Source organism: Triturus cristatus, chromosome 12 (genome assembly GCF_964204655.1).
Source record: "Triturus cristatus chromosome 12, aTriCri1.1, whole genome shotgun sequence".
Lineage (NCBI taxonomy): Eukaryota > Metazoa > Chordata > Amphibia > Caudata > Salamandridae > Triturus > Triturus cristatus.
In genome coordinates this window covers 147,429,746-147,445,298 of record NC_140595.1, presented here as the reverse complement: position 1 = coordinate 147,445,298, position 15,553 = coordinate 147,429,746, and the positions used below count along the sequence as shown (strand labels likewise).

At 42.8% G+C, this 15,553-nt stretch overlaps 1 protein-coding gene across 1 annotated transcript in view; it reads left to right on the top strand.

The window, feature by feature from the left end:
- LOC146772940 (uncharacterized) overlaps positions 1 to 15,553 on the top strand; it is a 46,987-nt gene that overhangs the window by 11,107 nt on the left and 20,327 nt on the right. Inside the window, exons 3-5 of the mRNA XM_085638251.1 lie at positions 2,890 to 3,192; positions 5,046 to 5,159; positions 9,357 to 9,409. Of these exons, the coding sequence (XP_085494377.1) occupies positions 2,890 to 3,192; positions 5,046 to 5,159; positions 9,357 to 9,409 (470 nt within the window). The remainder of the gene's footprint in view (positions 1 to 2,889; positions 3,193 to 5,045; positions 5,160 to 9,356; positions 9,410 to 15,553) is intronic.

Here is a 15,553-nt window from a genome sequence, read left to right as displayed (position 1 = left end):
TAGCTGCGTAACTCTTGCAACTTCTTTTTGCGTTTTTGCTGGTGGCTAGTGGATTATTGAGGAGGGAGTAATACTGGTGATAGACATAGGTGCATTTGAGACACAAGGATTGTTTAAAGGTACTTCAATAACATCAACTTGCTTTTGTTACACAACTAGAGTCTTATTAGTGGATGGAGATTTAAGGGCATCATACACGCACTCTGTGCTACCTCGAGTCCCTCCGTGACACTGGCAATTTCACTGTTCATTATTCCCATCACTTCTGTCAAATGTTTAGCTATCGAAGAAGTAGCTGCACAGTCCTTACCACCGGTAAGACTTGTAGACTTTCTCTTACCCATGTTGACCTTACAAAAACTTCTAAGAAAATGTAAATGAAATATTAGATGAAAAATCCAAAATCCAAGATCTCAGAGGGGTGGCTCAGCCCTGTCTCTTCCCGTCTCTGGTAGGCTCAAATTGGCCTGTCTTGGCCCAGTGTTCATCTGGGATTTAAATGTGTGCTTTATAGCGCAGATGTCCTGCCTCCTCCTCCAATGATGCACTGTGGGCCTGAAAGTCCAGCACGGCCCCTGTTAGTTTGGCTGTGTCCCACGCTGTAGGAATGAAATGAAATGGCGACTTATAGAGTGCAAACAATCACCCGAGGGTGTCAAGGCGCTTGTACTCTATACCACTGATTTCCCGCCTCCTCTAACAATGGTGCAGTGTGAGTCTGGACGTCCAGCAGGGCATCTGGTAGTCTGGTTGTGTTCCGCTCACAATAAAAATAGGTCTTTCCAGTATATTTGTGTTGCTTGGGAGACAACTGAAGGATGCTGTCGCAGTGATAATGAGAATAAGTGTTTCCTAAGAAATTGTTAGACTTATGAGATGTTGCTTGATGTCAACTGTGTTTTGAGAGGTTCACAAGCAGGGACTACATGTTCTAAGAGTGCAAGGGTTTTATTTTTGCAATCAGGTTCTTTTCTTTTCTTTGAAATGATAATACCTTCAAGACAGCTTGACACCTTCAGAGAGCAAATTTAACACAGTCTTATCCACCCCCAACCTTATCTGTCTTCAATTCTGTACTTATTGTTACATTGGAAAGATGCCTCTTTATGTGGCCTTTGTGATATTTGCTGCTTCTGCAAATGTTAAATCACAATAAAAGTGATATGTCAAGGTGTGAAACAGTCCCCTGGTCTCAGTTTGAACTGTAATCTTCAAAGAATTGATGCTAATTCACTGTGACCCATGAAACAAGCTGACCTCTCCCAGCCGAATACTTATATTTGGTTATCTTATTGTTTAGAATGAAACAGGCCCACAATGGAAACAGGCTTGCACTGCACAATACATTAAACATTGGTAAACAAATGCAGATATAAATATGACTTAAACAAAGTGGGTAGTAGGATTTCAAGGACAAATACAAAAGTAACTACAATATGGCTAACATCGAGCCCAGAAACCATGTGCAACATTGGGGAGGAAGGGGCGTGGAGCAAAAGGCATTCTTAAAACTCATATCAGAACAGCAGTGGGTTGGAAAGGATGCATTGGAAGCAAGCAAATGTGAATTGAGGGGAGTTGAGGAAACAGAAGAGGTTAGCACGGTACTAAGGTGCACAATTAAAAGTACCTCACTAAGATGATCATACAATGCTTGCCAAAGTTGGGTAACAGCTCACACTACTTTTAACTCATCAAAAAGCCTTTGAATCAATTTGCTAATTTGTATGACTGATGTTCTCAGTGACATATGATATGGTAAGCCTGTAGAAAATGTGTATATGTTAAATAAAAAAATCTCTCTATATATAATTGATAACTACTCTGTAGATTAACTGATTAACTGCTTTTATATTCATTGGCAAACATTGTATAATTATTTTCTGTGAGGTACATTTCATTGTGCATTTTGCAGTAGTGGTCCAACCTCACAGCTACAAGGCCCTCCCCTCTCCCTCACCAGTAGTTTAGGACCAGCATGGTACTAAAGCACTGCATGAAGGTCTTACAAGACTAAAAAAGTAAAGTTAATGGCTGAATAGAAAGCTATTTGCAAGACCGTCAGCAAAGCTGAGGGGAAAGGGAATTTGAAATTTGGGGCTCACCCAGAGAAGGATTGAGACAGAGGGCCAGATCTATATTTTAGAGTTTACTAGCTGGTACTCTGTACATCTGGGTGAAGGAGCACATTACGTCTGCCTCCCTAACAAACTATGGTTTATCAAGAACAGAATTCACCACTAGCCCGGATCAGTGATCCCTGTACTTTGACAGAATGGCTGTTCCTAACAAGGTACACAATGTTCGGTGGATGACTGCCCTCTGTTTTGAGGACTGTCTTCCAAACTTTTACAAACTTCTGTTTTCCAAAAATAAACCCCAAAATTTGGAGTTTGTTATTCAAAAACAGAAAACGAATAACCCCCACACCCAGTGAGGTTTTTCTCTGAGTGTGAGGTCATTGTTTATTTTTTCGGACACAAAAAATGTACCTCACACAATCCATCCAAAATAGGGCGGGCAGTGTAATGCCCTTCCTCTGATGCACCCTACTCCTTGGGGAATCAGAAAAAGTGTTCAATGAAAGCAGCCAAAAAGAGAACCATCGACAGAATGATGACAGTCTTCCCAACCCTAAATAGGTCGGGTGGTCTGTCTTTTTGAAGGACAGGGTAGTCCATTATGTTTGTGAATGAGTACTCTGTCTGTCAAACTCTAACTTTCCCGCAGCGTTTGTTGAAAAATGCAATCAACTATACCTCCAAAGGTATCTCAATATCCATTGCTTGTTTATTTCATTAACTACATTCTGTGTAATTTTACATTTTGCCTTGCCTTTTGCACCAGATAATATGTAGTAATCAATGGTTTTCTTTGTCCCCTTTTCAGACAGTTACACAGAAAGGACATCGGTGGAGCTTGTGACCGCCCCACTACAGCAGTATATGCTTCGCAGCCCTGTCCCTCTGGCCTGTGTGGTCAGGGATGTTTCCGGACCAGTCTGGGTGTCCTGGGACATCTCTAGGAGCCCAGGTGAAGGGCAGACAAGATTGACCAGAGACATAAATGGGGACTTCACCTTTATAAGTCATATCTCCATCTCCCTGGAAAACTGGACCAGAGGAGAGGTGTCCTGTAATGTCCAGTTCAATTCATCTCAGAGCGTGGTGACGAGAAGTGCAGCCCACAGAGGTAGATTTTTACATCCTTATTCATGAAAAAAATCTCTGACTCAATTTCTAGAACTGTGTTTAGTGCTCCACAGGAAAAACTTGCTGATGACCCAGTTGACATTAATTTATTACCAGAGATGTTATCTTTTTCGTATTATTATCTGGAGCCCTTCAAGGTCAAACATGGGCTGTTGCTTCTCCCAGATTCTGTTGCTAAACTAGGCGACCTTCTCAATAACTTAGGGCCCATGCCCATAGGTCAACCACACACTCACAACTTGATGCTCACTTGATTTATTTATCACTTATTCGTCATTTTTGAATGTCGCTTTTACTTGTAATGCTGAATGTTTAGAGCAGTGGTTCTTAACCTTTTTACTTCTGGGAATCCCCACTCATTACTGGAGTCCGTGAACCCCACTGAACCACTACTGGTATCAGGGATCCTCACTGAATCATTATTGGTATCTGGGGATCTCACTGAGTCATTTCTGGTAGACAGTGACCTTGGCTTAAGCAATTTGGGTGATTTGAACATCAAAACAAGACAAAAAAACTGAAACAAGCATTCATTAAACAAATAGGTAAATAATGATGAACATTTGATCTAATACACAAAGATAAACAATCAATATTTTTAATTTTATTGTGCCGGTTGGGGCTTTTCTATATTCAACTGAGGCCACTCATTGTCCATACTATATTCAGTTTGATGCATTTGCACTGCTCCCACAAATCAAGCGCAGGACACCAACTTAATTTTTTACCTCCAATTAGAAAATCCTTCCCATTTACTTAACATTTAAAAAAAAATGTATTGGACCTTTTGCTTCTTCATTTACATATACTTTATTAGTTTGTTAAAATGTAATAATCAAGCCATCGAAACGCGTCGATGCTTATCTTGTTACACTAATCTGTTCACCGGGACGACAGTCAACGAGTACTAAGCACAAAAGTACCAGGTTCTACGTCCCACATAGGGTTTTGACAGATGTGTTATACTTTTGATGACATATTGTGTTTGTCTTAGCTAGTGACTCTTATTTGTTCGGTTTTTTTAAAATTGTTTGTTTTTAATTGATTGCGATGAACTTAAGTTGCTCATTTTTATTGTGATTTATTATTGATTCGTGTCTATTTACTGTCTGTACTAAACAAATTTTGCGTTTTTAATGTATTGTGTAGAATTAATAAATGTATCAATCAAACCAGATTTTTATTAGTTTATAACTGTGTTTCTTTGTGTTCCTGTTGGCACGCAATACAATCCTCCTTAGTTTGAGATGAATGAATGAAACAACTGGGTTTAAACTAGGATATGCATGGTAAGATTACTCACTATATTAGATCTTACTGCAAGCTCATTATTTGTTCCAAAGGATATCCCTTTTGATTCACTTTATAGTGCCCTACTCCTTTGTTCTAGAAGGGGCCCCTCTTTTCCTAGATAATAATGTATTTTACATGTACCATGTGTGGTAGGTGTCCATGTAAATACTGTAACTCATGTACAAAGGCAGACAATATAGTACATCATTATATTGCATGTTCAGTTTCTAATGCCAAGAGGTAAAAACGGCTCGCCCATAGCATGAAGCCACTGCACATATCTAATTTTACAGTTCCAACAAAACATTTTCTTTTTCAAGAAAAAAAACACAGTAGTACACATTAGAAACGCAGGAAAAATGCAAAACAAGCAAACCCCAATAATTTGGATTTTTGCAAGACTACGCATGGGTAAAAATAATTTGCCCAACCCTATCAACAATCACCCTGCTAATCCGTCAGGAACTTCGTAGGTGACTGCGTCATGCATTTGCACATTGAGGAAAATTTTACGTAACATAATTTCTTTATCCTTCCCAGCTCTCTCCAATACTGATGTCAGTCAATGCGCTGCTCCCCTGGTGTCTGGGATCCTCCTCTTGCTGCTGACTTTGTCAGTGACCTTCTACAGGCTTTACCAAACTACAGATAAAGGTAATGGACCTCACCCTCACCAACACCACTGCAGTAAACAGCCATTGATAACCCCAAGATCAATCTTTGAATAAATGGTACCTCCTTTTCTATGTATATCATCACAATCAATACTTAACCTTGAGACAAATCGCCCTTGCATATTTAACTTCCACTATATATTCTTCTCTAGCTTCTTTAAGATAGATTTGAAATTGACAACTAAATTGAATAAAAAAATACAGTAGTCCTCTGTAGCGTAAATTTGTAGAAACTTTATGCTCAAAAACTATGCTGTTGTATTTAAAACATTCACAGTTTGCTTGGGGATTTTAAATAGTAGTGAAATCTTAGGGGACTCTTGTTAGGCCTCATTATGAATGCCCTGGGAATCCTCCTATTAAGTCCACTCTCCGGAGTTACCAATACCAGGGGTAACAGTAAACATTAAGGGGACAGTTACTACAAAACTGCAAAGCTGAGTTACCAGGGAAATCAGACCTAGAAATGCTAATTCCTACAGAAATTCCACACCTTGCTACAGAGTTTCATCCAGAAATGTTGGTTGTTTTCACCAGTGAAAATCTCTGGGTGAATTAAAACAGAACTGCAGTGTTCTCTCAGATCTCATCCTTCTGCAGGTGTAAATAACAGCTGTTACTCGCCTCATCAGAATAAAAATGAACCTAGTAATGAGGCCCTTTCTGGGTATTGAGGCCTTTTACCTCAATAGGCTTATGCAACGCACGTAGAGCCATTGGCTTTCCCCTGAGTTTAATGAAAAACAAATGGATTAAAAATGGTCTAATTTGCTGCCTCCTCACCTTATGCTTCTCTAACCTTTATAATTTAATTTTGTACGGCTTCTGTCAAGTATAATGAATGATAAAAGTACTGTGACTACAAAAATATTGTGGACAAAAATATTGAAGACCATTTAATTTTTTTTTTACAATACTATTATTTTTTAAAATATTGTTGCCAGTAATATCATTTTGTGATGCTGTTTTATTGCATTTTATGCTTTTACTTTATTAATTATTTTAATGTGAAAATTATATTAATTATTATTAAAATAATATTTTAATGCATCATCATTTTTTTGGTTTCATGAGTTTTTTCGTGATTTGAGAGAATTTATTTTTAATTGTCTATTACTTTATGGTTATTGATTAAAATGTTAATTATTAATTCACTTATTTATTTACATGTTTAATGCATATTTTAATTATATAATACATTTTAATTGCAGGAAATGGAGTTTATGGGTTGATTTAGTAGGAAATCTTTTAAATAAAACATAGTAAATTGGTATTAAATGGACATTACCTTTTGATTAATATCACATTATAAAAGTGTTTATAAGCTTTTAGACAATTATCTTTTTATTTTCAGGGCGGTGGGATGTAATGCTTTTAGAAAACTATTTTATAATTTTAAGGGCTGTGGGATGTATTAAGGTTTGGGTGTGTAGTGTTATTATAAAGTATATAATAATTACTGTCACATTTTAATGTCTGACCATTTTTTTAGTTTCTTCATATAATTCCTAATTTTGAAATATGTTGTTATTTTGGAATGTGGGGTTTATTTGAGGATTAGGTTGATAGTCTTTTAATTTAAAATGCCTTTCATTTTATGTGAGAGGATTAATCTACTAATTATGTTAATTTTTAACTGAAAATGTTTTTATGTTTTATGTTGATATTTTTAACGTATTGAATTATATTTCATTTAAAAATAATTCTTAAATGTATCACAGTTTTTTCATTTAATTACATTTTTGGTATATTTAGTACATTTGTGGAAAATGTTTTAAAATATTTGATTACTATATTATAATATTTAATAATTATATCATGTATAATATAAACATATTATTAAAATAGAATTCATTCAAATTGAAATATGTGAAACTTTATATTTGTATTTTATTTTTACATTATCATATGAGACTTTATCACCTTTCTTTTACAAGTGTGTGTTTTCGGGACGTTTGAGGGATAGTGTTCATTTAAAAAATGATGTATTTAATAATTTGGAAAGTGTTTTTACAATTCAAATATGTTTGTTAGTTATTTTAATAATTGTTTTAAATATAAATGTAAGCTTTTATTTAAACTTATGAAAAAATATTTTACATGTACTGTTATTATTTGAGTCTGGTGAATCTGACACCACAATATGTGCACTATCCCAAATGTTTGTTAAACTGGTGTTAGAGTAGTAAATCTCACCCCTTCTTACACTAAAAGTACCCACTTTCCTAAACTGTCATTGGACTTAGAGTCAGAATAGTAAATTTGACACCCTCCCGAACATACACTTACTCTAATATTTGTTAACTAAATTAGTATATCTGAAGGTCTCCTTCGTATGCACTTTCTTCAGTGTTTGTCAGATTGGAGATATAGTTGTAATTCAATTCTCCCTCTCTAGTGTATTCATTTTCCCCAATGTTTACTAGATTTGATTTAGAACAGTAACTTGGACCTCTCCCCGCCACAATGTATGCATTTTCCCAAATGTTTGATAGACTGAAGCTAGATTGGTAGTTAATCTGACCGCCAAATGTTACACTATTACCAGCGCTTATTTGACTGGAGATAGAATTGTAAATCTGACCACCTGCAAGTATACACTTTCCCAAATGTTTTTTTGTCTGGAGTTACAATATTAAACATGACCCCACCAATGTATGCACTTTCTCCAATAATATTCTGATTGAATTTACATCAGTAAATGTGTCCCACCCAAATTAATTCACTTTCCTCAACGATTGTTTTCCTGTATTTAGAATAGTACAGCTACCCCCGAAGGTATGTTTCTAGTCCATGTTTGTTAGACTTGTGTTATAATAGTAAAAGTGACAATCCCTCATACCTATTGCATGCACTTTCACCAATTATTGTTAGGCTGAAATTAGAACAGTAAATCTGTCCCCCGCCACCACAAAATGCAGGCATTTGTGTTTTATGCAATTTCCCCAATGCAAGTGAGATTGTAGTTAGAATATTGTATTTGAGTTATTTTACGTGTTTATTTATTAATGATTTTGGATCAGAATTGGGAGCGATAAATGTTATTTCATCCTGGAGTTTTTAAAGTTATTTTTAATTTAAAGTACATCTTTTGAAAATTATTTGATATCTTTCAATTATTTTTTCCATGGTGTTTTGTTTTTGAATTATTATTATTTTTTTTGTTTAAAAAAAAATTAAAAAAAATTGTGTTTACAATTGACAAAAATTATTCCAAATGGTTTAGTAAATGTAAAATATGTTCTATATTATTTTTTAAAAAATATTAATAATTATATTGATTTATATTGTAGTTTATTCATTAATATAAATTGAAAATGTGCTTTTTATATCTCTTGATAAACTATTCGGAAAGTTACATGCATGACTATCTTAAAGTTAATAAATTGATATTAATATGTATAGACGCGTTTCGGCACTACAGTCTTGTTCATGCACAGGGTATTGGTAGCACAGCACAGCCACTCAGTGCTAGAGCAAGGCTGTAGTCTGAAACACGTAGCTGGGGCTGGATTTCATCCAATAAAGCAAATCAAACTATTTTGAGTGCACGTTTATTCTCTTGGTTGGAGAATTGTGGATTTACAAAGCCGGGGGCCACACCCAACACCACACGCACCTCCCGCAGGTGGCCACTTGCCATCTGCGGCATCATGGAAGGACGTGCCAAATATATGTATTTATATATATTTTTATATATATATATATCTATACACACATACACATACATTAAATATGTTACTTTCTAAACATATAAATCAACGTAACTTTAAATTACAATAATGTTAATTGCAATAAAATAAATATACTTACCCATACAACGTCATTTTTGGACCACAATATTTTGGAAGTCACTGTTTTAGCCATTTAAATTAGATGTGTATAAAATAGACATTTTGTTGATATTTTAACAACCATATTTTGGTCAAATGGCATTTTCATGGTCAACATTTTTACACACAGCCCATGGAGAACTGTGTTATTCTCTATTCAATTTCAGTTTGATATGCTATAAAGAAAACCAGGAAAAATGCAAGTTATAACAGACTCAATGAACAATAACTTGATGGTTAATGTTGCCACCAATGTGCATATCTCATCAACATTGAAAACACATAAATTGTCTCAGGACACAGTAAAAAAACCTGTTAGAAGCAAAATTGTTTTTCTATTTCAGGAACCTGTCAGAGCCAGTCTGTGGCAACTGGGGCACAAACAGAAGGCACACAGGTAAGATGAGTCAAGTAAATATGACTTCTACAAGATTTGTTTTTTAAAATTCACACAAAGGACCCGATTTTGATGCGGGTTGGAAATGGTTTCCGACCCACTCGGATCGGGAGAGTCCGACCGGCGGAGTACGATGCATCCGGATGCTTCCAGATACGATTTGGTTGGACTCCCATTGACTTCAATGGGAGCATATGTTCCTAACTGCATCATAATTGGGCCCTCGGTTGGGAAGACACGCTCCCGATCCGATTTGGAAGGAGCAAATGCCGTTAGGAGGCCTTCCTAACCGCATCAGAATCAGGCCCAAAGTGGTGAAAGTAGGTTTGGAACACAAAAACAGAATGACGTAATAGTAACGGTCAATAAGTCCAATATCCACTCAGAAAGATTTCTTATAACTAGTAATGTCAAAGCCAATAGTTATGTTTTTTCTTTTACGCATTCATGTAGAAGCACACAATATAATAACACAAGTGCACACAAACACATCTTCAGATTACATTTTCATAGGGTCCAACAGAAATACATGCATCCAAGTGCAAAGTTTAACAAGCATACAGGTGTTACTGCACATAAACCAAGAGTCCTCTATAATGCTGTGCAAAAGGAGGCACACAGTGATGAAACTCAGCAAGGCCCAGCCTGATTTGAGCTTGGAGGCACAGTGCAATGTACGACAGAACAGCAGAAAGTGATGTGTATAGGAGATGCACTAATGATGCCCTCAAGCAGAGCACTAGTTGATGTTTCTCTTTGAAACACAGTTTGATGTGCCTCATGAGAGCACTGAGTCCTGTGATGCACGTGAGCACTGGGTGCTGTGCTTTGGGTGAGCGCTAGATGCCATGCTTCATGTGAGCACTGGGTGCTGTGCTTTGGGTGAGCGCTGGGTGCTGTGGTTCAGGGATGTACAAAGTGAGGGGCAGTTGGTACAGATTATTTGTGTAGGCACAGCCGACTCCTACCCAATATTGGGTCCCATTCCAATCCTGGAAAAAGGCAGTACGAATCGCTGTACGGAGCGTTTTCTCTGTACGACTCGTACCCGGTAAACTTTTCTTACAACCTAGGAAGTACGATTCGTACCGAAAGCCTTTTTCCGTACGAATCGTATAAAAGACCATACGGGTAAAAAAAACAATGATTCTGATCCGGAAGAGCTTGTACGCGACGTCCGGACGTATTTAAGCAGCGGTCTCTGGCCCAGCAAGTACGATTCGTCCCTACTGCACTCTGTACGGCTCTTTTCTTACGGGAGCCAAACACAGCCGGAAAAGCAGAGTCCTCCGCGAACCGCTACGCAACGCAGCCCCGGTACGCGATGTACACGCCATGAACCCCATCATACGTGTCATCCCGGTCCTATTAGCCTATGACCTGGTGCACCGGACCCGACGCACACGCCGCAGAAGGTGAGAACAACACCCAGAGGCCAGGGTGGCGGTGAGGGGCAGGAAACATACCCCATACCCAAAGCCAAACCTATAATATGAAGCCCATACATTACCACCAGGGTCTGGTCACTTGGGGGGGCGTGTCCAGCAGCCCCTGCGTACCGCAACAATGGAAGTGGACGTGTACAGTGCGTTGCACACGTACCCCTACGGCACCATTAGAAGAGTGAGCACACGTACCCCTACGGCACCATTAGAATAGTGATATGGACCGTACACACGCAATGAATGCGTGGGTACGGTGCGTTTCACACGTACCCCTACGGCACCAGTAGAACAGTGATACGGACCGTACACACGCAATGAATGCGTGGGTATGGTGCGTTGCACCCGTACTCCTATGGCACCAGTACAACAGTGATACGGACCGTACACACGCAATGAATGCATGGGTACGGTGCGTTTCACATGTACCCCTACGGCACCAGTAGAACAGTGATACGGAACGTACACACGCAATGAATGCGTGGGTACGGTGCGTTTCACACATACCCCTACGGCACCAGTAGAACAGTGATACGGACCGTACACACGCAATGAATGCGTGGGTACGGTGTGTTTCACACGTACTCCTACGGCACCAGTAGAACAGTGATACGGACCGTACACACGCAATGAATGGGTGGGTACGGTACGTTGCACATGTACTACTACGGCACCAGTAGAACAGTGATATGGACCATACACACGCAATGAATGCGTGGGTACGGTGCGTTTCACACGTACCCCTACAGCACCAGTAGAACAGTGATACGGACCGTACACACGCAATGAATGCATGGGTACGGTGCGTTTCACACGTACTCCTACGGCACCAGTACATTTGGGATATGAGGCGTACACACGCCAGGAATGTGGGCTTACGGACTGGCCCTGCATGTTACCTTCATATTGGTGTGTGTGTAGGTCCAGGCCGGCAGTGTACTGCTCCAAGGGGGTGGGTGGGTGCAGAGGATTCCCAGCAGTGGCCAGCCATATGGGGGTGGCTGCAGATCAATACCAGCAGTGGCCACACATATAGGGGTGGGTGCAGATGAATACCAGCAGTGGACAGAGACATGGGGGTGGGTGCATATGACTACCAGCAGTGGGCTGCAATATGAGGGGTGGGTGCAGAGGACTCCCAGCAGTGGACAGAGACATGGGGGTGGGTGCAGAGGACTCCAGCAGTGGACAGAGATATGGGGGTGGGTGCATATGACTACCAGCAGTGGCCTGCAATATGAGGGGTGAGTGCAGAGGACTCCCAGCAGTGGACAGAGACATGGGGGTGGGTGCAGAGGACTCCCAGCAGTGGACAGTGACATGGGGGGGGGTGCAGAGGACTCCCACCAGTGGCCTGCAATATGAGGGGTGGTTGCAGAGGACTCCCAGCAGTGGACAGAGACATGGGGGTGGGTGCAGAGGACTCCCAGCACTGGACAGAGACATGGGGGTGGGTGCAGAGGACTTCCAGCAGTGGACAGAGATATGTGGGTGGGTGCATATGACTACCAGCAGTGGCCTGCAATATGAGGGGTGGGTGCAGAGCACTCCCAGCAGTGGACACAGACATGGGGGTGGGTGCAGAGGACTCCCAGCAGTGGACAGAGATATGGGGATGGGTGCATATGACTACCAGCAGTGGCCTGCAATATGAGGGGTGGGTGCAGAGGACTCCCAGCAGTGGACAGAGACATGGGGGTGGGTGCATATGACTACCAGCAGTGGCCTGCAATATGAGGGGTGGGTGCAGAGGACTCCCAGCAGTGGACAGAGATATGGGGGTGGGTGCAGAGGACTCCCAGCAGTGGGCAGAGACATGGGGGTGGGTGCAGAGGACTCCCAGCAGTGGACAGAGACATGGGGGTGGTTGCAGAGGACTCCCAGCAGTGGACAGAGACATGGGGGTGGGTGCAGAGGACTCCCAGCAGTGGACAGAGATATGGGGGTGGGTGCAGAGGACTCCCAGCAGTGGACAGAGATATGGGGGTGGGTGCATATGACTACCAGCAGTGGCCTGCAACATGAGGGGTGGGTGCAGAGGACTCTCAGCAGTGGACAGAGATATGGGAGTGGGTGCAGAGGACTCCCAGCAGTGGCCTGCAATATGAGGGGTGGGTGCAGAGGACTCCCAGCAGTGGACAGAGATATGGGGGTGGGTGCAGAGGACTTCCAGCAGTGGACAGAGATATGGGGTGGGTGCATATGACTACCAGCAGTGGCCTGCAACATGAGGGGTGGGTGCAGAGGACTCCCAGCAGTGGACAGAGATATGGGGGTGGGTGCAGAGGACTCCCAGCAGTGGACAGAGATATGGGGGTGGGTGCAGAGGACTCCCAGCAGTGGACAGAGATATGGGGGTGGGTGCAGAGGACTCCCAGCAGTGGCCTGCAATATGAGGGGTGGGTGCAGAGGACTCCCAGTAGTGGACAGAGACATGGGGGTGGGTGCAGAGGACTCCCAGCAGTGTACAGAGATATGGGGCTGGGTGCATATGACTACCAGCAGTGGCCTGCAATATGAGGGGTGGGTGCAGAGGTCTCCCAGCAGTGGACAGAGATATAGGGGGGTGTACATCATTATTTGATGACCACACCTACATGGTGGTATGGACGCATCCCTAACTTTGGACTATGATGATAGTGCTATAACAACACATCACTGACAGCAGTGTCCCACTCCCAAGAGGATGGATGTCTTTCACACACTGCATGATGCACCACATGTGGGTGTGAGGACATATAACACATGCACACCCACCCATGGCGGATGCAGCACAATACACACCCTGATATCATGCCACAAAACTGTATAGTCATGTAACTGCGTACAAAACTAAGATAGCCAAAGGGAACACACAGTGTCACACACATCCCAGGAGTGATAGGAATGTCCAGGTGCTGGTCCAGCCACCAAGATGTTGTCTCTCATGGAAGGAATAGGGTGGAATTCCCCTAGATACAATGCCCACAATTGTGAGTCAGGTGCCCAAATACCCTGAATAACAAGTACCATTTGTGTGGTAGGCCGTGATTACACACATGCATAGTGCTGAAAAGGGGGAATTTGTCCCTGAAGGCATTGCTACATTTTCAAAGCACAAGTACAGTGACTAGCAAGGATGGCATAGACGATTCAGCAGGAGACATCGGTGGGCAGGCATGGCCATTGTTGAAGGGATCCGTCACCAACAAAGGAAATGTTGACACAGGTCAGCACAACAATAGTGCAACTGTTTGCAGGGAAGATGTCAGGTGCCACAGAGGAAGGAACACTCCTTGGGACAATGTCTCGAAACAAAATGAACACACACTACCAATGATTCTTTGCAGACACATTGTGATGGCACACAGATACCATGGTCCACCTCATGACCATCATACAAAAACATTTCTCAGAACCCTAACACATTACCAGAACACCAACTCCAGGAGCCTCATCACCAACATCAAGTACCTGAAAAGCAATAGTGTTGAAAGTAAAACAAAAGGCTTTGTTCAGCACCAAAAAAAAATAAATAGACTATGTACAGAGGCCAATGGCCAGTCCATATTTCAAGTCCAAGGGGGGACGTAGAGGACCGCGTCTACCCCTAGCTTGCCTGCACAAAGGAACCTCAAGGTTTGTTGACCGGGGGGGGGGCATCATCTGTGGCAGTACCAGGCACCGCAGGGACAGGAGGGGGAAGGGTAGGTGTGGTGGGTGCAGGGGTGGACATCTCCACCACAGGGGGTGGGGCAGCACCAAAGGTGAAGGCGAGCTTGACGCTGCACACTGCTGCTAGGTTGTCCAGCCTAACCCCTGCACCTGAGGATTCCCCAGGGTCAACGGAGGGTGTAGTGGGTGAGGGATGGGGTGCAGCGCTCTTGGGGGAGGGGGTCGACATGGTGGGGGACTCAACTCCTGTGCCCGGGGACTTCCTCGCCCGCTTGTGGGGTGGTGGCTCAGTGGGGGCGAGGTCCAGTTCACCCATGAAGAGCTGCTTGGGTGAGCGTTTGGCAGGGGAGCCAAGGGGAGTGGTTTTGGATGGACAGGGTTGTGAGGACTGCGGACTGCGACTGTGGCTGCGTGTATGTCATCTGTCGTCTGTCCCCAGACCCCGTGGGTGTGCCTACATCCCCCTGAGTGTGCGTGCCAGGAGGTGTGCGCTTTGCCTTGCTTGGGGGTGTACTGGCTGTGTCTGGTGGGGTGCGTGCCCGTGACTGTCTGGGTGTGCGTTGGACAGGCATGGGAGAGGGAAGTGTGGATGGGTCTGGGGTAGGGGGGGACAGAGCACTGCAGGAGAGTAACCGCTGCCGTCAGGGAAGAGTCCATGGACCACAGAATCCTGCATTGGTCAGACATCGTTGCTGACATGCCCTCCATGAACGACACCATCTGTGTGAGCAGTTTAGTGTGTCCATGGAGGACATTCAGCACCGATGCCTGCCCAACCTGCAACTGCCGCAGTATGTCCACAGACTCTTTACTGAGGGCAGCAGGGGTGACAGGGGCAGGGGGTGCGGTGCCTGGGCAGAAGGAGACATGTTGGGCCTCTGCACGGACAGAAGGGGCGGGAGCAACTGGGAGGGCGGAGATGGTAACGGAGGAGGCAGGGACAGACGTGGGGATGCTGCCAGGTGGTGTTGCAGCCTCCGCCTCCTTGAGGAGGTCAGCGTCGGACCCGTCGGCGTCGTAGCTGGTATCGCCTCCAGACAGGTCCTCG